The sequence below is a fragment of the Triturus cristatus genome, chromosome 3_2 (assembly GCF_964204655.1).
Source record: "Triturus cristatus chromosome 3_2, aTriCri1.1, whole genome shotgun sequence".
Lineage (NCBI taxonomy): Eukaryota > Metazoa > Chordata > Amphibia > Caudata > Salamandridae > Triturus > Triturus cristatus.
This window is the reverse complement of record NC_140584.1, coordinates 1,083,922,716-1,083,948,918: the sequence shown is the minus strand read 5'-3', so window position 1 is coordinate 1,083,948,918 and position 26,203 is coordinate 1,083,922,716. Positions and strand designations below refer to the sequence as shown.

The window sequence follows — 26,203 nt, the reverse complement described above, 5'->3', positions numbered from 1 at the left end:
CAGTTTCTGGCTCTGGTGAGTGGGAACACCTGTAAACAGTCCCTCACTCCACTCTATCAGGAAAGCTCCTTGAACTGTAGTGATCCCTCGAGTGATGCCCCAATGCAAAAAGCATAAGAAACCCCAGAGGAAAAAGTCCTCTTCTTACTTAAGAAAATGGTCTTGCTCCTGCTCACATTCCTGGAGGTGCCTTTTGCCAGTGTCCGTCTCTTCTTTGTCCTCTTCCACTCCATTCCCGGTTATTAAGAAACTTAAACCAGAGTTTCTTGCTGCATCTGCCTACTTAGAAAAAACAGGTCAAGGCTTTTGACAGACCACATTGCATATCTCCAGGACTCCCACTCATCCCTCTGGGCTAGCTCCCAAAGGTGGACCAGGTCCTGCAACCTCAGCGATTCCAGTCGCTCCAAACCCGCCACCGGACTTAGTGCCCTCAAAAGGCTCCAACCTCGGTGGGAAATCCATTGGAGCCTCAGAGCACTGGTCCGATAGTTCTTGCCACTGACTCTGTTGACATCCCAGGAGTGCTCTCAGCTGTTTTCAAGAGCCACCTCAGCCTTTAAAATCTTCAGAAATTATTCAGTAACTAAGGAAGATGTAAAAGCTTCCTTCCGGGCACTGACTCTTGTTGACCCTCTGCGCTAAGCCTAGAGGTTCGCACAGAAGGAAGACCTCTTTGTCTTGGTTTCAAACACCATGGTTTTGCCTAACCTGGATTTTAGAGACATGGAGGTAGATAATTCAGAGTCTGACAATCTCCTCCCTTTGTGCCACACAGGTGCTGGACACAACTTGGACCATTATCATGCTTGTTTCCTTGATACTGTTCCAGAAGTGATATTACCTATCCTTTGGTCCCTCCTTCTGTTGAAGTTTCATTTATGTATGATGTGTGCAAAGTTCAAGAGGTGCTTAAGTTGCCATTGCTGTCTCTGAACCAAAAATCCAACACCCTTATGCAAATCCAACAGCCATCTTCACTGGGGGAAAGCCCTTTTCTGCCATTTAGTAAGGCAATAGAGGATACAGTGCTGGCTGGCTGGGAGAAATCCTTTTCCAGCCTTGCAGCTTACAGGAACATCGGAATGATAGACCTGTGCAGTCTCATCTCAAATTCTGATATCCGCATCACTCTCAAGAGATCTTGGTGGTACAAGCATCTTCTGCAAATCTTAACTCTAGTGCTTTCCCCACTGCATTACGGATAGTGAGTCCAAATGGCTTGAATCAATTGACCACAAAGTCTTTACCTGGCTTTACATAATGTGGGCACCATGTGACTCCTCCGAAGGTACGTTTGCACCTTCTGGTCAATGGCAAACTGATTATGATTAGCTCATGTGAAGAAACCATTTTCTGAACTAGCGAGTGAAGGTCTGGAGCCTTCTAAGCGAGTTCTTAAATGTGCTCTAGACTCTGCTGACTAAATTGGCGGTTTTATGGCTACAACGGTTACCCACTATAGGCAAGCATGGATTTGTTCACCCAGCTCTTCTGGGTGTGTCCAGTCTGCCTTAAAGGCCATGCTCCTCAATAGCAAAAGGCTTTTTTGATTAAACGGTCACTCCTCCTCGGAGTGCTTCAAAAAGAGTTGTGCTACAGTGCTCTTAGTAGTACTAGCCTCCACGTTTACTAGTTCCACCAAAAGTAATGTCAATTTGCAGCTTTTGCTGTGGACGACTTCCCTGGGAGCATTAACCTTCCCAGCCGCTTTAGACTCTGGAACTGTGCTACAACACTTTTTTGATGGTGATGGACCTGCGGGATAGCAGCAGCATTTCAGCATTCAGGTATTTTCCTTCCTTATAGCGGAAGGGTAACGGGGAGACCCTGTCAAGACACCAAACTGCAGTTCTCCAGTATTTCTGGATGAACAGATAGGAGACACCGGATAGGACACCAAAAAAACACACACCCTGTAGAAAGAGGATTAAGATGTTCATAGTAAGGGGGCACCCTAAAAGTGGGAAAAGTCATGAAAAAGAATAAAAAGCTGAACTTTCAAACAGTAGAATATTGCAAACATATGACAAAATATACACCTAAACAAAAACAAACCAAATAACAATGAATTCCAAAAATAACCAGACCGATGTCAAACAAAGACTTGTGAATAGAATAGAAACATGAGACTCAGGTGCAAAAGGGCATAGAAGGTGACGAAGGTGGAACTGTGAGTAGTGCAACACAAGCTACTAAATTTCAAACCACCTTCTATAGTGACCGTTCTGATGATGTCCATGGTAAACTAGAATTACTTCTCTATGGTTCTAAAATAGGATAAGTCCTTAGTAAATGGTAATAATTCCTGTAATACTCCCTGCATTTCACATGGTCCTCTATTCAGCAGATGTTACTGAGGAGCAGGTATTCTCGTAGTCCACCTCCAGTTCCCAAATAAACTCACCATAAAAGGAAAGAAGAGATCTTGCCCCAATTCCTTGAAGATGTCCACGTCACAGGCAATGTGAAGAGCTTGTGGGCCTGTAGGGGGAAAAAACGCTGAATGCTGTGAGGTAAGAAAACCATTGCACCCACTCCCTTGGGGATGTGATCTAGCAATTTATTCAACAAACAGCTAAGGTCTCACCTTTCATTGGAGTGATCCTGAACACAACATGCATGAGAGCTTTTCCAAATCCTCAGTGGATCTTTGATATTCAGGGTATGTTTCCATTGTTTCAGGGTCCAAATCTGAAGATTCTTCACTTATTGGGTTGATATCCTCCTACTTCTTTTTGGTACCTAGCTATAGGGTGATCTTCCCTCCAACATTTTGCCTTCCTCCTCTACTTTTCTGACCTCGTTTTTGCTGGTATTAGGTCTCTGTGCACTTTACCTCTGCTAATCCGTGCTAAAGTGTTTGTACTCTTACACATGGTAACATTGATTCATCCCCAATTGGCATATTTAATTTGCCTAAGTTCCCTAGTAAAGTGGTACTCCCTATACCAACGGCCTGTAAATTAACTAGTGGGACTGCAGCATTGATTTGCCACCCACTTAAGTAGCCCTTTAACACTGTCCCAGGCCTGGACTACCGGGTTCTCAATTCCACCACCAGGACTGATGCACACCCCATCCTCCAAGCTGATGAGCTCATCGACAGGATGGGTGTGACCTAATTCCTCAGTACGTTTGATTTGACATCAAGGTACTGACAGATCGCTCTGACTGAGTGTGCCAAAGAGGTTAGCTTTCTCAACCTTAGAGGACCACCTCCAATTTTGTGTGATGCCCTTTAGCTTGAAGCATGTCCCCGCCACCTTTCAGAGGTTGGTTAACAGGGTCCTGGCTGGTAAGGAGGCCTTTTGTGCCACCTACATAGATGACATGGCTGTCTATAGTACCAGCTGGGAGGAACACCTGCAACACCTCCATGAGGTGCTTTAGGCCCTGCAGCGGGCAGCCCTGACCATCAAGGCCAGGAGGTGCCAGATAGGGCAGGTATCTGTGGTGTACCTGGGTCACCTTGTGTAAGTGGGAGCTAGGTGCTGCCCACCAGGCCATGATTGAGGCTATCATGGCCTGGCAACCACCTAAAACTTAATGTGAGAGCCTTCCTAGGCCTCACAGGATACTGCATAAGATTTGTTGAGGTGTATGGCACCATTGTTGCCCCCTTAACAGAGCTGACTACCAAGAAGCAACCTGGATTGGTGATCTGGATAGAGGATTGCCAGAAAGCCTTTGATACCCTCAAGGAGGCTATTTGTACAGCAACAGGACTCAAGCCACCTGATTTCTCCAAACAAGTCATAGTGTAGATTAGCGCTTCAGAGTATGGCATAGAGGCAGTCTTTGCACAATTGAATGAAGTGGTCCTAGACCAACCGGTATCCTTCATTAGTAGAAGGCTACCTCCTCTGTAACAGAGATGGTGTGCGATCAAGAGAAGCTATTGCTGTGGTCTGGGCATTGAATAAGTTGTGACCATACCTGTTTGGGACACACTTCCTGTTTCAGATGGACCACAGACCCCTCAGATGGCTAAAGCAGATGAGGGGTGAAATTCTCTAACTGTTGAGGTGGTCCATCTCCCTGTAGGAAATGGTCTTTATGTTGGAGATCTGTCCAGGGTCAAGCACGCCAATGCTGATGGTCTCTTGAGGTTTTTCCGCCTTAGTGAAGAAAACTCACTGGGGATTGGGTAGCTCTCCCCACTTTTAACTGGGGGCACATGTGTTAGACTTGACAGCGTTCGGGTTGTTTTCCCCTCAACCTTTGCCTACCTCCCCCACTTTTCTGACATAGTTTTTGCTGGTATTCGTATTCTATGCACTTTACCACTTCTAATCGTGCTAAAGTGCTTATACTCTGTCCCCTTATCATTGTAACATTGGTTCTTCCTGAATGGCATATTTAATTTACTTAGAAGCCCTTAGTAAAGTAGTACGCCCTGTGCCCAGGGCCTGTAAGTGAATGCTACCTGCAGCACTGATTGTGCCCCCACTTAAGTAGCCCATTAACCATGTCCCAGGCCTCCCACTGTAGAAATTGTGCGAGCAGTTTACACTGCCATGTTGATCTGGCAAAATAAACCGTTTGCCAGGCCAATACCTTCCCTTTTTATACATGAGTCACCCCTAAGGTAGGCCCTGGACAACCCAGACGGCAGTGTGCACTGTATTTAAAATGCTGCACATGCACTTTGTTTTATATGTCCTGGCACTGAAACTCCTGAAGTCGTTCACTACTGCAGGGCCTATACCTCCCATAGGCTAAAATTCGGATTACCTTATGTTTTATAAGCGTGATTTACAGGATCGAGTTTGGGGTCTCTGGAATCCTACTTTAAAAATCTAACTTATGGTGACATTGGATTTAAAATTACCTTTCTGAAAATGCCACTTTTAGAAAGTTGGCATTGTCTTACTTTAGCTATTTGCTGCCTGCTGCCTGCCTCTGATCACATGTCTGGGGTGGGTGACAGTTAGGTTTTGTGTATTCCTCCTACAGAGCCTCGTACAATGGGAGCTTAGGTGTGTCTTGATGGGCTGTCCTTGCAGGATGGGAGCAAAGATTTGGACCAAGCCTCACTTACACCTGAATAGGCTGTGTCCTGTTATCACATACAAAGGGCTGCATAACCCCCTGCAGTGAGTCTGGAGCCAGGTCAGGTAGGGAAGGACCTCTGTGCACTTCAAAGGTCTGTCTTTGAAGTCTCTCCCACTTCAAAGGTCCAACTGGGTATAAGTACTGGACCTCTGACACCACCACTTCAGTACACTTCTGGACCTGTGAAGACTGCAAGGAAGGACTGCTGTGCTGCTGAAGGGACTGCTGCTCGCCATCCCAGTCCTGGACCCTTGAAAGTGGGCCTAAGGTGTTTTTCCAGAAGAACCGATGCACCCTCTGCTGAGCGAAGCAACCCCAGCAGAACTGACGCCTCTCCTCGGCTAAGTGGCGCACCTTTGAGCAGAACCAACGCATTACTGCTGTTGCATGGATTGGACCATTCGCAAAAGACTCACACCCCCTTTTGCCTCCCGCATTTTGGGACTGACGCATCGCCTTCGTAACCACCACTTCTTCCACTTTTCCTGGCGCAAGCTCCTTGCATCTACTGTCAACAGTAGCCATGACAACGAATCTCCGCGTCGCAGCTTCACCGATCATCTGTACAAAGACATCATTGCCACTGTTCCTCGCATCCTAGACACTGGCATTCGCATCGCAAGCCCCGTCGACAGAATTCTTGGCGTCAGCGCATCAGGACCTCACATCGCAGTCTCGTCGCATCGCAGAAGCAGCGCATTGCCTCTGCTGCTCAACGCATCTTCTGGCTCAGCTTAAGGCAGGGCCTTTTGTATGAGTTCCCCTACTTTCGAGGGTCATGCTGGAAGTACGAGAGGATTGAGCAAAACTGATTCTCGTTGCCACGCATTGAGCAAGGAAGAATTGGTATACTGATCTGTTGAAACTCCGCATTTGGCCCCATATTCCCGTTCCACACAGAATGCATCTGCTGTCACAATAGAATGGTTGGATCCTCCACCCTAGGCAATTTGTCTAAATGTGTGGAGATTGAGCTATCTCAATGAAAGAGCTTTTGCCTGCTGCCAGGGGTAGTGGCTGTCATCTTAGCTGCCCAGAAGCCAGATAGCAATGTGATCTAAGTGGGTCGCTTGGTTATATTTTTATTTTTATAGGTGCAATCCCTTCTAAGCTCTTATTTCTGATGTTCTGCAATTTGTGCTTTCCCTTGCTCAGCAAAGCTTGGTAGTCTCTACCATGAATTATTTGACTGCTCTCTCTGCATTCTTAAGTCTTTATTCAGATCGCCTCCAGTGACACCTTTCTTGAAAGCACCACCTGAAAGTCCTGTTGTAGAATGGTTGGTTGAATCATTTTATGCCCAGACCCCTTTGTATTTTACAGTGAACTTAATCATAGTTCTGACATTTCTTATGGCATCACTGCTTAAACCAATACACTGTTATTTGTCTTTGATTCTTCTAAACTGTTTTTCTATTGGTGGCTATTTTGGCTGCAGTGTCTGCGATTTGCAGGCCCTACCAGTCTGGCTGCATTTACTGACTTCCTCAAAGATAAGGGGGTTCTATGTACTTGTCCATTCCTCTTATAGAAAGTTATGTCCGTTTTAATCATCAGTCCATCTTCCACCCATTCATTTTTATTCCCCCTTCTTCCTCCTTCCTTCTTCCTCCTTCCAGGGAATAAGATTAGCTACAGAGGCTAGACCCTTGGCTAGCAGTATTCTATAATGACTGTATGAGGTTAGTAAGGGACGGTGGATGCCTAATTCGTCATAAGATTTGCTGGGGTGAAGAAAGGCACAGCAGTGCCAGGCATACTGATGAGTTACCTGTGTATTAGGATCTGCTATGCCTTGGCCTATAAAGATCTTTTTTTGATAAACAAGTTTTTATTGTTTTCTTGTGCAACAAAAACAGTGAGCCTTTCGGACCAACAATATACATTAGTCCCATCTGGGAATCATGCCCCCACCCCGCCCCACCAAATCACATTACATTTCCTAACTATTTCCCCCACACCCTACGATACTTTTTGTGGCAGCCCCGAGCTTGGTAAAGAGTCCGCTCCTGCGCCGCACACCAGTCTACTCCTGCGCTCCACCTGGTCAGACTGGGCGGCTGCGGCCGTTTCCAGGCTGCCGCAATGTCCCTTTTTGCCACCATTAACGCTGTCATAAGAAACACTTTTTCAGCGCGGGTGCCGTCCAGGCCATCAGTGACACCCAATAGGATGTGTTTGGGGTCGTGCGGTACCTCCCACCCCAGGACCTCCGTCAAGTCAGTTTCAATGCCACGCCAGTACCCCTCCAGTTCCGGGCATGACCATACCATATGGATGAAGTCGGCCGGGTCAAAGCTACAACGAGGGCAGGCTGCGTCGGTGGAAAGACCCGCACGGCGCATGCGCGCTGGTGTAAGGTAGGCCGTATGCAGATAATAGATTTGAATGAGCCTCAGCTTGGCGGAGGCCGTCACCAGCCTGGGAGCCATAAGGGCGTCCCGCCAGTCGATCTCGTCCAAGGGACCCACCCATTCCTCCCATCGCTCCTTCAGACCCTCCTGGGGCACAGGGGTATTGTTAACAAGGGAACGATATATTCTGGATATGCCTCCCCTTCCTAGGTTACCCATCAGAACCTGAGCCTCCGGGGGGCCTATGATCCGGCAGCGGGGTGTGTGCCCGTATGGCGTGTCGCAATTGAAGGTACCTATAGAATTGGGATGAGTGAAGAGAAAAGCGCGCCTGCAGTTCTGAGTATGAGCACATGCGTCCCCCTCACCATACATCCTCCAGCTGGGAGATGCCGAGCAAGTCCACGGCTCAAAACCCTCCAGCCCCGCAACCTCCCGCAACCATGTCCCATGCCAGAGAGGGGTGGCGCGCGTCAACTTCCCGGTCCACCCGGTGTGGCGGAGCGCTGCCCGCCAAGCCAGGAAAACCGCCCTGGTGATGTCGTGGCAGGAGGTGGGAATAGGGGCACCGTACATGCGGTCCTGAACACTGGAGAGACCCAGGGCCTCCAGTTCCACCCTGTAGGCCGGATCGGACCATCCCCCCCCCCCCCCAAACCAGTCATGAATGACCAGAAGCCGGGTGGCCAGGTAATAAAGGTAGAGGTTGGTCATACCAAGCCCCCCGTCAAAGGTGGGGAGGCGGCAGATCGGCAAGGCCAACCACCCCAGAGGAACCTGGTGGCCATCCCGTCCAACTCGCGAAACCACGACCTCGGAAAGGACACCGGAGTGTTCTGCAATACATACAGAAACCGAGGGAGGATCATCATTTTGTAGAGCGCCACTCTCCCCAGCGGGTTCAGCGGGAGCGAGTGCCACGGAGTGAGGTCCGCTTTGGCTTTCTTGACTAAAGGGGCCACGTTGAGTGCCCAGCTCAATTCCGGGAGGAGGGAGACCCAGATGCCCAGGTATTTGAAAGACAGTCGGCGGAGGGGAATCGTGGTCTGCCAATCAAAGCATTCTCGGGAGGGGTGAAGAGGCACGAGGACCGACTTGTGCGAGTTGAGGCGGAGGCCAGAGGCGCGGGCAAAGCGGCCCAAGATGTGGAGAGCCCGAGGACCCGAGCGCGCTGGGTCACCAAGGTACAGCAGAACGTCGTCCGCATAAAGGGCGATCCTGTCCGCCTCGAGGCCCGGCCACTCCCATCCCCGAATGAGAGGGTCCGCTCTGATTAGGGCAGCAAGGGGCTCCATTGCGAGCGCAAAAAGGAGGGGTGAGAGCGGGCACCCCAGCCGTGTGCCCCGGCCGATCCGGAACGCTCTTGACAGCGCCCCGTTAACCAACACTAGCGCGAGGGCGCGCGTACAGAACCCGCACCATCCCAACAAACTTGGGACCGAAACCCACGTGAGCCAAGACGTCGAACAGGTAGGGCCACCCCACCGAATCGAAGGCTTTCTCGAAGTCGGCAAGCAGGAGAGTGAGGTAAGGAGATAGGCGGTGGCGGTGTGCCAGAGCCACATGGAGGCGGCGGAGGCAGTGGCGAGTGCCCCGATCCGGCATGAAGCCGCACTGATCCGGGTGCACCAGACACGACAGGAAGGGCCGGAGCCGCTGGGCCAGGACCGCGGCATACAGTTTGATATCGGTATTGATCAGAGAGATCAGCCGGTAGGCCGACCTGTCACTGGGCGGCGGAGTGGATTTAGGCAGGACCACAATCGTGGCAATGTCGGCCTCCTGGGGGAAGGAGCCTCTCTCAACCGCCTCCGCGTACAGGGCACCCAGCCGTGGAACCAAGTGCTCCTTGTAGGTGGCATAAAACTCCTGTGGGAACCCGTCCGGACCTGGGGTCTTCCCGGCGGACGTGCGCCCTTTCGCATCTCCGATCTCCTCAGGAGAGATGGGAGCCTCCAGACTCTCCCAATCACTCGGCCTCAGCCGGGGAAGGCTTAAATCACCAGCGGCGAGCAATGAAGCCAAAGACAGATCCGATGCCCGTGCCCGGTAGAGTTGTGAGTAGTACTGAGCGAAAGCGTCCGCTATAGCCACAGACGAGGACTGAAGCGTGCCACCCGAGCCGGTCACCGCCGGGATGATGCGCGATGCCCTGGGGTAAGTGGCCAGCCGGTGCAGGAGCGCCCCATTTTTGTCGCCCCAGCCGTATACCCGCGCCACCGAGGATTGCCAAAGAAGCTTAGCCGGGTCAAGCGACCGCTGACGAATCTCCTCACGTAGGAGCCGCAGCTGCCGGGTCTCGGCCGGGTCGCCAGAGTCGGAGACGGATTGCTCCAGGCGCAGCGCCTGAGCCTCGCAGGCCGTGAGCCGCTGCAGCTGCGCCAGGCGATGTTTCACCACCTGTGCCTTAGCAACCCCCCTAACCGTGGCCTTATATGCCTCCCAGAGGGTGCCCGCCGAGGAGACCGATCCGTCGTTGTCGCCAAAATAGAGTGCCAGCGCGGACCCCACTTCCCTACGGAGCGTCTTGTCCTGCAGGAACTATGCATTAAAGCGCCACATTTGGCGAGCTCCGTGAGGCGGGGGGCCCAAACCCAGCAAAAGCGGAGAATGGTCGGATATCCCCCGGGGAAGGATACGGACGTCCTGGATACCCAGACAGTCGGCCGGGGGGGCAAAGATCGCGTCAATGCGTGCCTGAGTGTGGTGGGCGGCCGAGGTGTGGGTATACTGTCGCATGTGTGGGTGCCAGAGCCGCCACACGTCACAGAGGCCCTGTGCCTCCGCCCACCCAGCCAGCTGCTTCGCCCGCGCCGCGCGGGAGTCCGAGACCGGACCCGAAGAGTCGAGGTGCGGGGCCGAGACGGCGTTAAAGTCTCCTCCGAGAACAACCGTGCCAGGCGGAAAAGTCGCTAGCCAGGACGCGGTCAGAGATAAGGCCGAAGACAGCCCCGTGGGCGGCACATAAAGTGACAAGAGGCTGAGCGGCCGGCCCTCAAGCGTGCCGCTAACCGCAACCCCCCTCCCCTGGGAGTCATGGACCACTCGGGCCAACACAAAAGGGAAGGAACGGCGCAGGAGGACCGCAGCCCCCCCCGCGACCCGCGCGAGAACCCGGAGTGCCACACCCGATCATATCCGAAGCGCGCCAGAAAGGGACAGTTCTCACCGATGAGGTGGGTTTCCTGAAGCAGGAGCACGTACGCACCCGCGCGCTGGGCGTATTTGAGGACGGCAGTGCGCTTAAGCCGGTCCAGCAGGCCATTCACATTCCAGGACAGGATGCGCACCTGGGCTTTGGGGGCTAAATCAGCCATTGTAGCAGTGGGAATGGAGCGCGCCGGGAAGGGGGCAGGCGGGGAGCGCCGGGGGGACACCCTTGGACCCGGGTGTCAGCGGAGGGGGCACGGAGCGCGCAGGCCCCGGAGGGACCACGGAACTCCCACTGGGGGAAGCGAGCGGACGGTGGCGAAAGGTGAGCGGCAGTAGAGCGCACAGGTGGAGCTGAATGAAGGGACACGACGCCGCGCGCCGCGCAGCGCTGTGTGAAAGGCTCAGTAAATAACAACCCAAACCCAAACAAAACAGTCTCGTAAAGAGAGACCCCAAACAAACCCCGAACCCCAACCCCCCACCCCCCACCCTACACTTCAAAACCAGAAGCATCTGTCGCCCGAACTGAACCAACAGTCACAAGACCCCAAGCTCAGGTGCTCGGGTATAAAGAGCGTAGTGGACCCCTCCTGAAGTACGGATTACAATGTGCTGACCTGGGCTGGCACTGGGGAGCGCAAGATTGTGGAGCCCCCCACCCCCGCCCTCGGGCAAGGCTGTTACCTTCCCCGCGACTGCAAGAGACAAAGAGAAAGTCATATAGCGGGACTGCGAGAAAGGTCTGATGAGTCAATGTGCGTGTTGAGGGGGGTCGGAGACCCGGTTGGCCCAGGCGATGCTCGGCGCCGGGATCCCCCGGCCGCCCGGGAGGAGGCTTCAGAAGAGGCGGAGGAGTCTCTCACTGGTCTGCCAGAAGCGCTCACAGACCGGGCCTTGATGACCGCGGCACCTCGCCGCTGCCGGGAGCGTGTGCGCTTCCCGCGCCGCGGCCGCTGGGACCCAGCCACAACGGGGCACCCGGGCCCTGCAACGGACGGCCCTCCGCCCGGCTGCCGCAGAGGCCGCTCCTCGGTAAGCCATGTCCAGGCCGCCCTGGGGGTATCGAAGAACAGCGTCTTACCTTGAAAGACAAGGCGGAGGCGGGCCGGGAACTGGAGCTGGTACTGAAGGCCCAGGGAGCGCAGCTGCTGCTTCACCTCCGTGTATGAACGGCGCTGCTCCTGGACCTCCCGGGTGTAGTCTGGGAAAATCATAATGGTGTGGTTGTCATAAGCCAGTTTGCCACTCACCCGAGCCTCCCGCAGAATGGCATCTCTGTCCCTGAAGTTAAGGATCCGAAGAATAAAGGGGCGTGGGGGGGCCCCTGGCCTATAAAGATCTTAAAGCTGACATTCATACATACTCTTCGAGGGCCATGGGGGCATTTTTTTGCATTCCACCTCCCAGCTGTCCAGCCCACCACACACTACTTAATGGCAGCCGCTGCACGGCTGCGCAGCGGGCGCACCGAATGCATGCCAAAGGTCTGTTCCTGTCGGAGCCTGGACTGCGCCAAGCACCACGGACCATGGTTCTCGTACCTTCCAATGATACGACGCCAGCACCCTCCTCGCCCTTAGTGCCGGACACCACGTCGCCTGCCACCTCGATTCACCCAAAGGACACCCTAGGATGCTTCTGCCGCAACTGCAGCTACACCCTGACCCACCACCGGACTCCAGCAACCCCCCGCTACCCGATCAACCAATAGCGGACCCAACCGGCTCAGCTGCATCCTTCTCAACATGCGCTCTCTCCACAAACAGCCACTGAACTCTGGGACCTTCTATACTCCATCTCTCTCAACATCGCCGTCCTCACAGAATCCTAGCTGAACCCCAGCTCCGGCCCAGACATCGCCACTGTCAACCTCTAAGGTTGCAAGATCACCCTCAAAGACCACGCCAACCGGCCAGTAGGAGGCATCGCCATCATTCACAAAAACACCCTCCGCCGGCCCACCCACTCGGGCAACCCAACAACTACCATGCAACACCTTCGCTTCCGGATCCAGACCAACCCCAAAATCGCCCTCCGTGGCACCCTCATCTACAGTCAACCTGGCACCCGACCACCCTTTACCGAAGCTATCATCGAATTCATCACCCCACCCCCAGGCTCTCCCATCCACTGATTACATCCTACTCGGCGACCTCAACTTCCACCTGGACAACCCCAATGACCAGAACACCGCATCCCTTCTTGTGAAATTTGCCAACGTAGTAGGACTCAAGCAGCTAGTCACTGCTCCAACCCACGCAGCAGGACACACGGTCGACCCAGTCTTCTCTGCTGGTGAAAAAGTCACCTACAGCCACACCACCGAACTCCTTTTGTTCGGCCACCATTGCACACACTTTGCCTTCCCCAAACCCACCGCCCCATCCGCACTAAGCTGGAACAAGGTCACTGAGTGATAGCTAACCACCTCCCTCACCACCCATAACGCAGACGCCAATACCGTCAAGCAATCTCCACGATGGATCTGCCAACTGCGCCGACACGCTGGCACCTCTCCAGAAGACACCCGGCAAGCAATACTTCTGGAAAGCCATCTGGTTCACGACCGCCCTCCATGAGTCCAGACACACCTGCAGACAACTAGAGAAGATCTGGAGAAACAACAAAACCCTGGAAACTCACACAGCCTTCATAGCTGCGATCACCACACACCTCCTCCTCCTCAAAACTAGTAAGAAAATGGCCCTCCAGGATAGAATAAACGCAACACACTCAACAGTAAAGAACTCTGCCATCTTCCAGGTTTTCGCCAGGCCCAACAGTAAGACCATGGACATACCACCCTCCCAAGACCACTGTGACAAACTCCGCGACTTCTTCCACCACAAGCTCAGGCTTATTAGACCGCTTCGACACCCAAGACCCTCCCAACAAACCCGAAACCACCATCCGCCGACCCGACCGACCTAAAAAAAAAATCAGACCCATCTCTCTGCTCCCCTTCCCAGCCACGATTATCAAGAAGGCCATCAACGCCTAACTCTTCGAGTTCATTGGAGCAAACCACGTCCTGTACATCTCTCAATCTGGCTTCAGGGGCAACCACAGCACCGAGCCTGCACTCCTCACCGACGCACCCGCTCCCTCCTCGACTGAGGCAAAACCGCAGCCCTCATCCTCCAGGACCTCTCAGCCGCCTTTTGACACCACCTCCCACCTCACCCTCATCAAGAGACTTCATGACACCGGCATCTGTGACCATGCCCTGGACTGGATCCACTCCTTCCTCACTGGACGAACACAGTGAGTCAGACTACCTCCATTCCTGTCTAAACCCACAGAGATCACCTGCGGAGTCCCCCAGGGTTCCTCCCTGAGCCTCACACTCTTCAGCGTCTACATGGCCCTCCTCGCTACCATCTTCAGGAACTACGGACTCAACATAGTCTTTTACGCCAACAATACCCAGCTGATCCTCTATCTCACCAATGAACCAACAATTGCCAGAAACAACTTCCACAGAGGAATGAAGGCCGTCGCCGCCTGGATGAAGAGCAGCTGCCTCAAACTGAATTCGGACAAGACCGAAGTCCTCATCCTAGGACCCTCACCCTCAACTTGGAACTACTTATTGAGGTCATCCACACTGGGAACCCTTCCCACCCCCACAGACCATGCACAAAACCTCTGCAACATACTGGACTCCTTGCTTACAATAAATCATCTGATCAACGTCCTTCCACACGCCCCACCTGCTTCAAAAGACATTCAGATGGATCCCCACCGAATCCAGAGAAACAGTCACCCTCACACTCATCAGCAGCAGACTCGACAACGGCAACGCACTCTACACCGGCGGCACCCAGAAACTCCTCAAAAAAACTTCAGAACGTTCAAAATGCTGCAGCCAGATTGGTCCTCGACATCCCTCGTTGCAGCCACATCTCCGAACACCTCGGAGAACACCACTGGCTCCCAGTCAACAAAAGGGTGACCTTCAAGCTCTTCGCGCACACCTACAAAGCCCTCTACGACGCAGAACCAGCATACCTGCATACCTGAACCACTGCCTCTCATTCTGCGTCCCTACCAGTCACCTCCTTCTCTGCCCAGCTGGGCCTGGCCACCATCCCTCAGATCCACAAGACATGAACCAGAGAGAGAGCCTTCTCCTACCTCGCTGCCAAGACCTTGAACACCCTGCTGACCCACCTCCGACAATCCCGGTTGCTGACCCAATTCAGGAAGGACCTCAAGACCTGGCTCTTCAACTAAACTCCATAGCGCAGACAGATCAGCCGCCCTCCCTTCCTCCCCCCCCAGCGCCTTGAGACACTGATTGATTGATCCTAATCAATGATATTTGTTGGGCTTCAATAAGTAGTCTTCTTCACATACCTTTCTAAATATTACTATCGAGCAGCTAACACGCAGAGTGATCGATACTTCAGAAGGGCTGTGTTACAGGATTTCTTTGGCTAGTTGGTACTACTCCCTACTTCTTTAGTGCTCAGATTCATTCATGAGCTGAGAAACCTGTGGAAAGAGTTCTACATCAAAAGAATAAAGTTACTTCCTTCTGTGACAATATTTCTGTTGGATACTGTATAAGCTCGCTCTTACCTCCCCTTTTGAAATAGTGTAGTTGATATTAAGGTTCTAAGATTGTGTTATTCTGCTGTTTTAGTCTCTGCTGTCTTTGAGCTCCATTTGCGTCCTCTCTGAACTTCTTGGTTGGGCATAATATCAGGAACTGATACCAGCATACAAGGTGTTGCCCTATTTAGGGAAGGGACATTCTTTCCTGCGTGGTCCGAGCCATAATTGAAGTTGTTGGTCTAGCTGGTGGTGCTGGAGAGCTGTTACTGAGAGGAAAGTTTTTCAGACCCAGTCTGGAGCCTAGAGGATATTCTGCAAAGGATATGTTATCAACCAGAAGCATTGTTACCAAAGGTAAGTAACTTCGGAACCACCTGGATTTATGACACATTTGCGGTTATGCCCAAAGTCCCCTCTTGCCAACATTTTGACAAAGTAGAGAGAACTTAATTTGGGTAACCAAAAAAATAGGCTGACCTTACTAGAACTACTCAGTGGTGAGTGTCACTGAATGAGTTATAGTTACTTCAGTTAACTGTTACTAGGTGCTTTTCAGTGATTTTTAGGAGTATAAAATGTCCTATTTTAACTAGGATTTTCACCAATTACGTGGATTTTTGATTGTTTTTTTAATGTAAAGTAAGATATTATTGCCATATCTAACTGTAATGTCAGTGTAGCCTTTTTTTTTTTTTTTCACTAAATTTCTGCGATTATTTTTAAACGTGAACTTGTTGTTGTTTTTGTAACTAGGGCAGACCAACTGGCTTTGTCACGGGGTCCGAACACTAAAATATAGAAGGCAGGCCTATTGGCTTTATAAAGAGATGAGTCCGCATATCACCATAAAAAAACCCAGCCTTATTGGCTTTGTCATAAAGTCAGCATAATAATTTATCAATTACCATAATACAGTGTATTTTTTTATTAATACACACAGCGATGCTCAATAATATTTGTTACAATAATTTAAAATAATGCATTTTTATTCAAAACAATCATAATTATGTTGGAGTCTTTTTTTTTTTACACCCTTCAGGCCACAAGATGCTGCCATAGGACCAACCAAAAGGGGCCCCTGCACACCAACTAAAGAGCCAATAGCTCCAGTATGGGTTGTTAAAAAAAATTATCGTAAGCTTTCCTGGTGTGTATACAGTGACTCAGGTGACTACCACTATGCTGCCGCACCTCTTACCTTTTATTTTCTATATTTGGTGCCATTGTCCCTCCCAGGGCACCCTAATCCATCTTTTTGGCATCGCAGGAGGCCTGCTTCTGTACTAACAAGCTGGCTCCCCGCCTGCCAGCTTACTCCGTGCTGGTACGGGACCCGGCTCATTCTCTTCTCTCTGCTCCCTCCATCAGGTAGGGAGTGTATCAGGAGGGCACAGCTCAATGTGTGGGCAGCAATAACTCTTACATCAATGTTCTTCGGGGGCCCAGGAGTGAGGTCCTGGGACCCCTTTGGTAATGAAGTGGCCCGCGGGGAGTTGGAGCCCAAACGGTCACTTGACACTTCAGGGGTTGTGCCCAACGCATGCCTCCTCTCCAGTTTTTAATTTTTTAATATGTGGCGGCCCCCAGTCTCTGGCCCATTTGTGAAGATTCGTCAAACCGCGCTACACTTGTTAGCAGAAATCAATTTGCAATGGAAACCAACCTGGTCCTAAGTAGAACTACAGAGTGGTGACCACCAATATATAATATATAATATTATTAAAAAGCCAACTTGAAATCGGTGTGAATCCTAGGATCTCACTCTTGGCACAACTAATAGAAAGAGACTAGGTGATATAAGTAAGGAAAGCCTGTTGCTTATAGGAATGGAAGCACAACGTGAATAGTAGAAAATAATTATTGAAAGAATTTGCCTTCAAGAAGTGAAGTGAAGTGATCTCATACACTCAGTGGCTTTGAGGTAGTACTAGTGACGCTCCAACCTAGTTCACATTAAGGATGGCCAGTTCATGGGAACTGCAGAATCCAGTACTCAGATACCTAATTACTTTAGCATAGACCATTGAATAACGCCACCAAACACTGTAGTTATATTGCCCTATGCACTAAAGATAAATATGCCAACTAGGTTACACCAGGTCTGAAACTTTGCACATTTATTCAAATATCAAAGTTAGGATTACAAAAAAGCAAAAGCTAATCATCATCATCGGAATAACTCCTTGAGGATGGCAAATCCCAAATACTAAACGAGCACTTTTGACTAGACCTCCCATATAAAAGAGAACAGAGCTAGCAGGATGGAATAATGTGAGCAAACCCACTCTAATATAATAAAACTGCATTTTTAAAACGTACAATACTGTAAAGCAAAATGTCTAATACGTATAAAGCAACAATGCCGTCATGATGTTTGCAGTTCGTTCTAATGTTTTTGACAGAGTGCACCGTTTCAAGGCATGTTAGCAGGTATCGAGGTCGTGTTGAAATGTCGTTTGCACAGCAAACGAATCAGACTGTTGCCACTTTCCTGCTAATTATTTTAATTGGACAGACACAGGAGACTGGTCCGCACAATCATAACAACGAACATAGCAACGGGTGTTTAGCTCTTTAACCTTCAAACTGTGTCCAAATACATTCCCTCAGCTAAGGAAGCTAAAATGATACTTTTGTACATACAGAGACACTGTGGCTGCAGCAAACGTTTGCTGATTTTTTTGAAAAGCACATGAAAAGAAACGTATGCCCACACCATTTAAACATGTATTTTCAGTAATGAGGCCTGGTTATGCTTGGTGAACCAAACCTAGTTTAATCATTCTTTTTGTAATGGAAAACTGATTTTCATCAGTTCTAAAGGAAACTTTCCTGAGTAAATCGACAGATCGTGATCAGTGTAGAGTGTGGTAGATACCAGGCACCACAACACCCGGCAGCTCTCTGTAAATGTGAAATAATATGGGAGCCGAGACTGAGTTATATTGGATAGTTTGGCTTTTGGGGGTGAATTTGAACTTGCATCCTCTCCCCTCGTATGAACGAAGTACATCTTTACGAAAAATATTTTAAACTAATTCACTACTCAATTCTCACACCTTCAGTGCCTCCTCCATGGTTGAAATTGTCAAACAGACATGAGCACAAACACTTCTTGCTTCATCCACCCTCTGCAGTGCGGGTTCTGCTTTGAGAATGAAAAACGCATTGAATGCTGCACCGTATTTAAGAAGGAAAAAGGAACGATAAACATAACAGGGGCTTAATTTTCAAGATCCAAGTTCTTATTTTCTGTAAAGAAAGCACATTTCCTTCTTTTGGATAACTTCATATCCTCTCCTGAAGAAAAGTGGAGACACAATTCATACGTAGGATAGGGAGTTTGCTTCAGTACAATGCAGGAACTAAACATTTTTTACTTGAATATGCATCTTTCGAATATCTCTCTGAAAACGACCATGGGGGCATGGTCCCCATCCCTAGCAAGGCAATAACAAAACCTAGGAATCAAAATTGATCAGGAACTTGAAAGGAAAGTCCAAGTCCTATCTACAACGGAAACTTGCTTCTACATGGTACGCCTACTAAAGAAAGCGTTTCCATCTCCTCCCTTATCTGCTAGGAAGACCTTCGTACAGGCTATTGTCGTGAGCCGGCTGGGCTACGGCAACACACTACTGGCTTCCGCTAACGAGTATCTCTGGTCGAAACTGCAGGTCATGATTTGTAATCCGCCACCGAGAACAGCTTCTGCTCCCCTTCTAAAATCTTTTCCCGGCTGCCAGTAACGGATAAGATAATATTCAAAATGTGCTTCTTGACCTATAAAGCCCGTCTTGGCAAGAGTCCAGAGTATCTCTGTCAGAGGCTCAAACGAAATCACCCTGCATGGAACTGAATCACTGTCTGTGACCCGTATTCGATTATCCAGATGTAGTGGAAGATCTTTTTCGTATCTGGCCCCTACCTTTTTTTAACAAATTGTCATTTTATGCCAGAAGCTGTCCTGATCATAATACACTTTTGGAAAGCACTAAATACGGTTGTTCTCTTTTAGATTCAGTTTTAACATTTTGTACTGTCTATGCGCGAGATACCCCGGAGGGGGTGATTAGTGGACGTTATCAAATGTATTCATATATTCAGTCGGGCACTCCTGGTACTCACAACATGCCTGACCTGAATTTCCTCTTCTGGTCCAAAGATTTGGCCATTCACTCATACACTACTTTCTGTTAGGCAGTCAGCCAGTCAGACTTCTGGTACTAATATGAGAATTGGTTTCCAGACACACTTTCAATCGCATTTATAGGCAAGAGTTCTTCAGGTGGTACTTAAATATAGTTTTCTGCAAACGTTTTGTTACTCTATTCATTTACGACAACACTCCTTTCTATTTTTGCTTCTAAACTGTTCTTCTTGATATTGATTTTATTAACTCGATGAGTTATTGTAGCTCTTTCTCTTTGTGTACTGCACCAATGTGTTTGTTTATTCAGGTATTGCAGATGGGGTCAACTCAGTCAGAGAAATCACAATTTCTAGCCTTCAAACTTGGCATAGAAGTAATAGACTATCACATAGCTTATCCTGACAGGTACTCCAAGGCCTCTGATAGCCCAGGGTTCCTCCAATACAATTCTAGGTCACTTATAAAGTCCTAAAAGACATGAATGCATCCAAGCAGTGATACATTGAACCCACAGGTATTTTAGCAACTTATACAAAGAAATATAATATTTACTTTTGTAAAGAGTTGCAAACTCCAGAGTGTGCAGAAAGTGATGTTCAAGATCCTACTTGCTCACCATGCAAAGAATACAATGTAATATTTGTAAAGTGCATTTGTTGCCTGAGCTACTTGTTATCCAGATGATTACCCCTTCCAGAACTGTGAAAACATTTGCTAGTTATGTATGTGCTTATTCGCACAATTAATTAATTCCTTCAAAAATGTGATAATTGTCTTTTCACAGGTAGAAAACAGTGCGGAGTATATTCTGGAAACTATTGACTCTCTTCAGAAGCATTCCTGGGTAGCAGACATACAGGACTGCATAGACCCTGGGTAAGATTGAATGAATGATGAACAGTGTTTAGTCTGCAGTGAGTCAAACTGGAACTGGTTGCTTTCATGTCATAGTAGGACCGGGGAATATTGTACTGTCCTGTGGCATTAAAAGAATGTAATGTCACGCAGGAGTTAGTCTTCCCTTCACAGCGCAGACACTGAAAAACATGCAGCGTCAGGCAGCCATAGCTGGAGACGTCCCTCTATAAACGTGCCTCCTAATTTTGCCGCGTAAGCTAACCATAAAACGTTGGGTTTTTGTGTTTCATTTAGCAAAAAATTGTGTTCTTTGACTGCAGCGGTCCTTCTGGCATTCTGTATTTATAAATAAATTTTTTTTGTGTGTCGAACATTTTTCTAGCCTCTTTTTCAAATTCTGGAAGTGAAAAAATAGCATAAAAGATTTTCTGCTCTTTAAAGAGCTGAGGTCGCTGGGAAATTGCCCATCACTGATTGAGTCTATTGTAATATGTTTATATCTGATAGCATTGCTTGCAGACTTCTTTTGGCGCAGCATCCATTTAAAGGTATCTACTGGATAGCATCATCTGTTGTGGCAGTGCCAAATCTACTTATGCAAGGCAGGCTTGCTTCTATCTGCCCTATTGTATTGAGAATAGAATCTGTTCCAGTGATATCTCTTCATTAATTCCAATGGCATCTCTTCTCCAGTTGATCTTCCTTATCCTGAGAGTAACTAAGGATTGTTTAAAAGGGTGCTGGGTAGGAATGGAGTTAAAAGATATTGTGAATAATAGAGGGCAATGATCCATTTCAGAAGTCCCCCCGACCCCCCCCATTGATTCTCTGCTTACATTTCAAGTAAAATCATGGAGATCTGTAAAAGTGTTCAAGACTCTATGCTGCAGCAGCCATTGCTCTAGAACAGTCCTGACTGTGAGGACACCAAATATATAATTGCCAACTCTGCAACAGTAGCCCAAGTAATAAATATAATGTAATTTGGATCCCAGAAGCCAATGCCATTTTTTTTAACCCCTTGCGCCTGTCATTTATGGGCCCATTTGTGGGTTGATCAACGTATATTTATTTAGCATTGGACTCTGTCTCCGTTTGTCCAAACAAAGTGTCATTAACCCTTTGATATTCAAAGTTCGTATTGACTTATTTAATCTTAAGAACTGAAAGCCCTTTTCCACTGTGATTTGCAAGCTATTGTGATGAACGTTTGCAAGCTTGGCAGTTGTTTGTCTTTCTGCGATGTTTGATATAGTTAATCATGATAAACTGATTGGCTGTCTCAGCTCCATGGGACTGATAGACACGTCTCTGGGCTATCTTACTCCCTTCTTGTCAAATCAAACTCAGGCTGTGGCGTTCTGCCCTCTCCCCATTTTGTTTAACCTTTGTGTCCCTCCTTTGAGCAACTATTGTTTCCCTACAACTTTCAAATTTTGTCTATTGTCCTCCGTGCCCAGCTATTGCTCTGATTCGATCAACAGTCTTTGAACTTTGTTTGCAAGCTGAGTGACTGTTTAAGTGCCATTCAGGGCTAGTTGATAAACCACTACTTTAAACTCAGTGAAAAACAAGACCGACTTTTTCATCATGGATAAGGCTCTTGAACTTATACGTTTTCCAGTTCTTAAAACCAAAAAATCTAGGTGTCTGATTTGACCAGGATCTCTTTCATGGCATAGATGCAGAAGTGTTTAACTGTGAGTTTTCTGGGACTTACACAGTTATGAAAGATTCTTCCTTTTCTGAATTCCTCAATTCATGCTTCCATAGTAGGGTCTTGTGTCCTTTCTCACTGGGACTACAGCAGTGCCATCTATCTGGGTCTTCTTGTAGCGATCCACCAAGAGGTAATAGGTGTGGTAGTCCAAGTAACACAGACATGGCAGTAGTGAGTCTGTGAAGGCCACCCAGTAGTAATTGAGGCACGACCCACACTAGTGGTTGCTATCGCAGAACTGACAATAGCGAAATACATAGGAGTCCTGTAAAGGAAGCGGTGGACACTTTGGTGGAATGAAAGGTGGACAGGTGGAGGTTATGTAGGTTAGGAGACAACTACAAAGGGCATGGGTTCTTGCCCTAGACTCATTCCAGTCCCTAAAAGGCCCAAACATGAATACATCACATGAAGACACTCCTACCCTCTCTGCACTTTAATTAGATGTAAGGGCTAGATGTCCTGAGAGGAGATGTTAGGTTGGGAAGAAGAAAGACTACACACCTCACCGAGAGGCGGGTCTTGGTCCACTGCCTTCATAAACAGAGGACTAGGACTGCAAAGAGAAATCAGAAGTCATGTCACTTAACATTCCAAACCTTAAACCAAACAATCAAGATGGATGGCGAAGACCTAACCATGACTGAAGAGTTCACCACCTAATCGGTACTATTTGACATGATGGAAGGGCAGGTAATGACATCAAAAGCAGAATGATCAAGGCCAGGAATGCCTTAAGGCTAACAATGTGTGGAGGACATCTCAGTACAGCATCAAGCTAAAGCATTACCATAGCTGCATTCTGTTGACACTCTTGTATGGATCAAAATGCTGGCAGATGATGAAAAGCGGCATCACCAAACTGTCAGCATTCCACACCAGTAACCTGAGAAGAATCTTATGCATTTCTGGACTCACATTGTTTTCAACCAGGAGCTGCTCACCATTTGAATGCATGATATAGATTGGACACAGTTATGAGAAAAAGCTGGTGATGAATAGGACACATCAGAAGGGAACAAGCCCTTATCACAAGAACAGCCCTCCACTTCACCCTGCAAGGCAAACAGAAGAGAGGCAGGCCAAAGAAAACACCTGACGCCTAACTGCGGAAACAGAAATGAAGTCCCTGAACCACAGCTGTGGCAACGTACATAGACTTGCCCAAGATGACAGCTAGAAGAGGAGATCCTTTGTTGCTGCCTGTAAGAAATGGGGTTACTAGTTGAGAGGGGGGTGAAACGCTGCTTAAGCAGCAACCACAATTCTCCTCAGGGTGAAGTCACAAGTAAACCGATCTGTGCTCAATCCTCGGGTAGGTTGGCACAGACTGTCACTCTTAACTGTGAGGCAATGTGTAAAGTATTTGTGCAACAGTTCAAACAGTAACACAATCAAAACGCATCACAAAAGGAGCCCGCAGCAGAACTAAAAAATAGCAATTTTTAATGAAACCTGACCAAAATGACAAAAATCCTATTAGTGGATCCTGATCTATTCAATTTGAAAGGTTTTAGTGAAAATAGAGCCCAAGGGCGTAAAGCAGCAACTGTGAATATCTGGTCAGGCTGGACCATGACGAAGTCACAAATTCAGGCTGGTTGCAATGGAGCGCGGGTTACCTACAGGGACCAAGTCAGGCCTGATGAACAGAGTACCTTAAATCCTGGTTTTCTGAGCGTTGCAAGAATCTGCGTAGAAAAAGCGTCACCTAGCTGAAGCGATGCATGGGTTCCAAGATGCATTGAGGCTGAGGTGTGAGGTCCTGCTACGTCTTCGAAGATCCTGTCGACGAGGGCATGCAATGTGAAGTTTGTAGTCAAGGATGCGTTGTGCAGTCAGCACACTGCACCAGTTCCGAGGAGCTGTGAGGCTTCAATATGGAGTCTGGCATCTTCATTGAGGCTGTCGTCTGTGAGGGATGCGAGGGCCTGCACTGAGGATGCATTGCGCATCTGCGTTTCGATGCGGCGACCAGCTGCAATGAGATGCAGGACTTTCCGGCTGTAGCAATTCACGCAGCAGCAGTGGTGCGTCGGTTCTGCCTGGGATTGTGCCGCTCAGCAGAGGAGATGTGTCGAATCCGCTGGATCCACAGAAGCTGACACAGAACATCTGATAGAGACATCTAGCCGCAGATTCCTTAACTTAGAATATCCCCAGGCGTCAGACTGGATCCGGAAAATCTTTTTTCTCAGCAATACCTCTGCACGCCGGGAGGCGGCGCCCTTCGGCTCCGTCCTGACGGCGCCCACGGAAGTGACGTCAGTGGAGCCATATAAGCCTCCCACGGAGTGCTGACGTCAGTTTTCTTCTTTTCCGCGTCCTAACGCGGATCCGGGAGAGTAATACCTCCAACCTGTTTTTGTATTTTCAAGCCTTCTCAATGCCCTTTTTGCATCATGGAACAGTGTGTTTGATGCCTGCGGGCTTCAAACCGTGCCAGTCCTGCTCCCGCCAGATGTCGGCGACGGACCCACACGAAATCTGTATGTGGTGCTTGGGCGAGCACCACAACTCCGTGGAGTGCGACGGTTGCAAACAGCTGCGGCCCAAAGCCCTGCGGGAACGCCACATGAAGCTGCTATCTGCGCGGATGTCCCGAACTGCCCCTTCACGACACCGGTCTCCTTCTCCAGCGGAATCCTCAACACTGCGCCGGCGCTCGAACGAGGACGCTCCGGTTAGGGGCAGGCCCCGGGACCATCATCCTTCACCTACCTCTGGTAAGCACAAACGGAAGTCGCTGGCTTCATGCCGACATCATGTTGGGGCCTGTAGCTCACGGTCTTTGCCACAATCTGGCCCCCAGCGGTCGGACCTCGCATATCCTCAATTTCCGGGTGCCGGGGCGACTCGACCTCAGATGGAGGACTACTGCAGGGCTCTGCAATCCTTTCTGGAATTACCCCCCTCCCTGGCACGCCTTCTGGCCCCACAGGTGGGGTAGGGTCTCAGGTTGAGACCCCGCCGGTGGGTTCGCCCTCGGCTCCAACCGAGCGCTGTGACTCTGACTCCACAGTCGCCGCAACATCTGGACACGCCCCTGCGGGGCATCCCACAGTGTCTTGCCCTTCCATAGCGCGTGCGCACAGCCTTCCGGGGCTCCCTGCGACCTCGCTGGAGGTGGCAGCGGCGCGGTGCACATCACCACTTCGGCGCACTCTCTCCCCGCAGGTTTCACCTCAGGTGATGTAGAGTCGTGCCGGTCCGACTCCGAGCGGTCAACACCTTTTTGGAGGTCACCGACGCCAGCTCGTCTCAGACGGCCAAAGCCTGTTCAGAGGACGCCGGCTCGACTCCAGAAGCCGAGGTTGTCAGCTTGACTCTAGCAGCCGTGGCCTTTTCGGAGGTTGCCGACGCCGGCTCGACTCCAGCAGCCGAGGCCTTTTCGGAGGTCTCTGGCTGGACTCCGGCAGCCAAGGCCTTTTCGGAGGTCGCCAATGCCAACTAGACTCCGGCAGTCAAGGTCTTTTCAGAAGTCATAAACGCCAGCTAGACTCAGGGAGTCTAGGCCTTTTCGGAGGTCGACAACGCCAGCTTGACGTCACCTCGACACCGTTCAACGCCGTACCATCTCCGGTTTTATTGGTGGAAGATGTACTCTGTGGATTCACCGCCCCCTGAGTCATTTCCACACTCTCCAAAGCGCACGCAGAAGGGGCATTGGCCTACTCTTTTTGCTGAGTTTCTCTTGAGCGGCCGTATTAACTTGCGTCCGTCCCCTACTGATAACTTGCTGGTCCCACCTTGTGGGACCACGGAGGCTAGTGGGACGTTTCTCAGGGCTGTTTGCAGGGCTGTAGCCATTTTACACATGCAGCCGCCCTCTGTCTCTAGGCCTTCTGAGCCTTTGCAGGACCTTCTCCACCAGTGCGTGGGGAACATAGAGACATTTTTGCTGTTTGCGGAGTCATTATTTGACATCCTTCTCGGAACGTGGGCTAGACCCTCTTCGGAGGACCCCGTGGATCGTACTGTAGCACATCGCCATCAGCCTACTCCCACTGACCCCACCTGTTTGATCCTTCGTCCTGGGGCTGAAGGACTTATGCCCTCTCTATCACTACTGTTCCGTTGCACCCTCCCACGCGCGAGTATCGGTGGTTGGAGTCATGGGGCCGTGATGTGTTTGCATCCGCCAGTTTGGCGCTCCGGTCTCTGAACACTTTGTGTGTGTTTGCTCAGGCTACGTTTGCCATTTGGGACACTGTCGAGCAGCTCCTTCCCTCCTTGCCGGACAGTTCGCATGCCGATCTGGTTCGCACCATCAGTGATGGCCATGATGTGGCGCATTTTTCAATTCGATCTGCCATGGTCACCACGGACTCGGTGGGTCGTGCTATG

The 26,203-nt window shown here is 49.7% G+C and overlaps 1 protein-coding gene across 5 annotated transcripts in view; it reads left to right on the top strand.

Moving 5' to 3' along the window:
* SH2B2 (SH2B adaptor protein 2) overlaps positions 1-26,203 on the top strand; it is a 505,642-nt gene that overhangs the window by 313,153 nt on the left and 166,286 nt on the right. For all 5 annotated transcript variants that reach the window (XM_085649839.1, XM_085649838.1, XM_085649836.1 and 2 more), the window contains one exon: positions 20,063-20,154. In XM_085649839.1, coding sequence (XP_085505965.1) covers positions 20,063-20,154 — 92 coding nt within the window. The remainder of the gene's footprint in view (positions 1-20,062; positions 20,155-26,203) is intronic.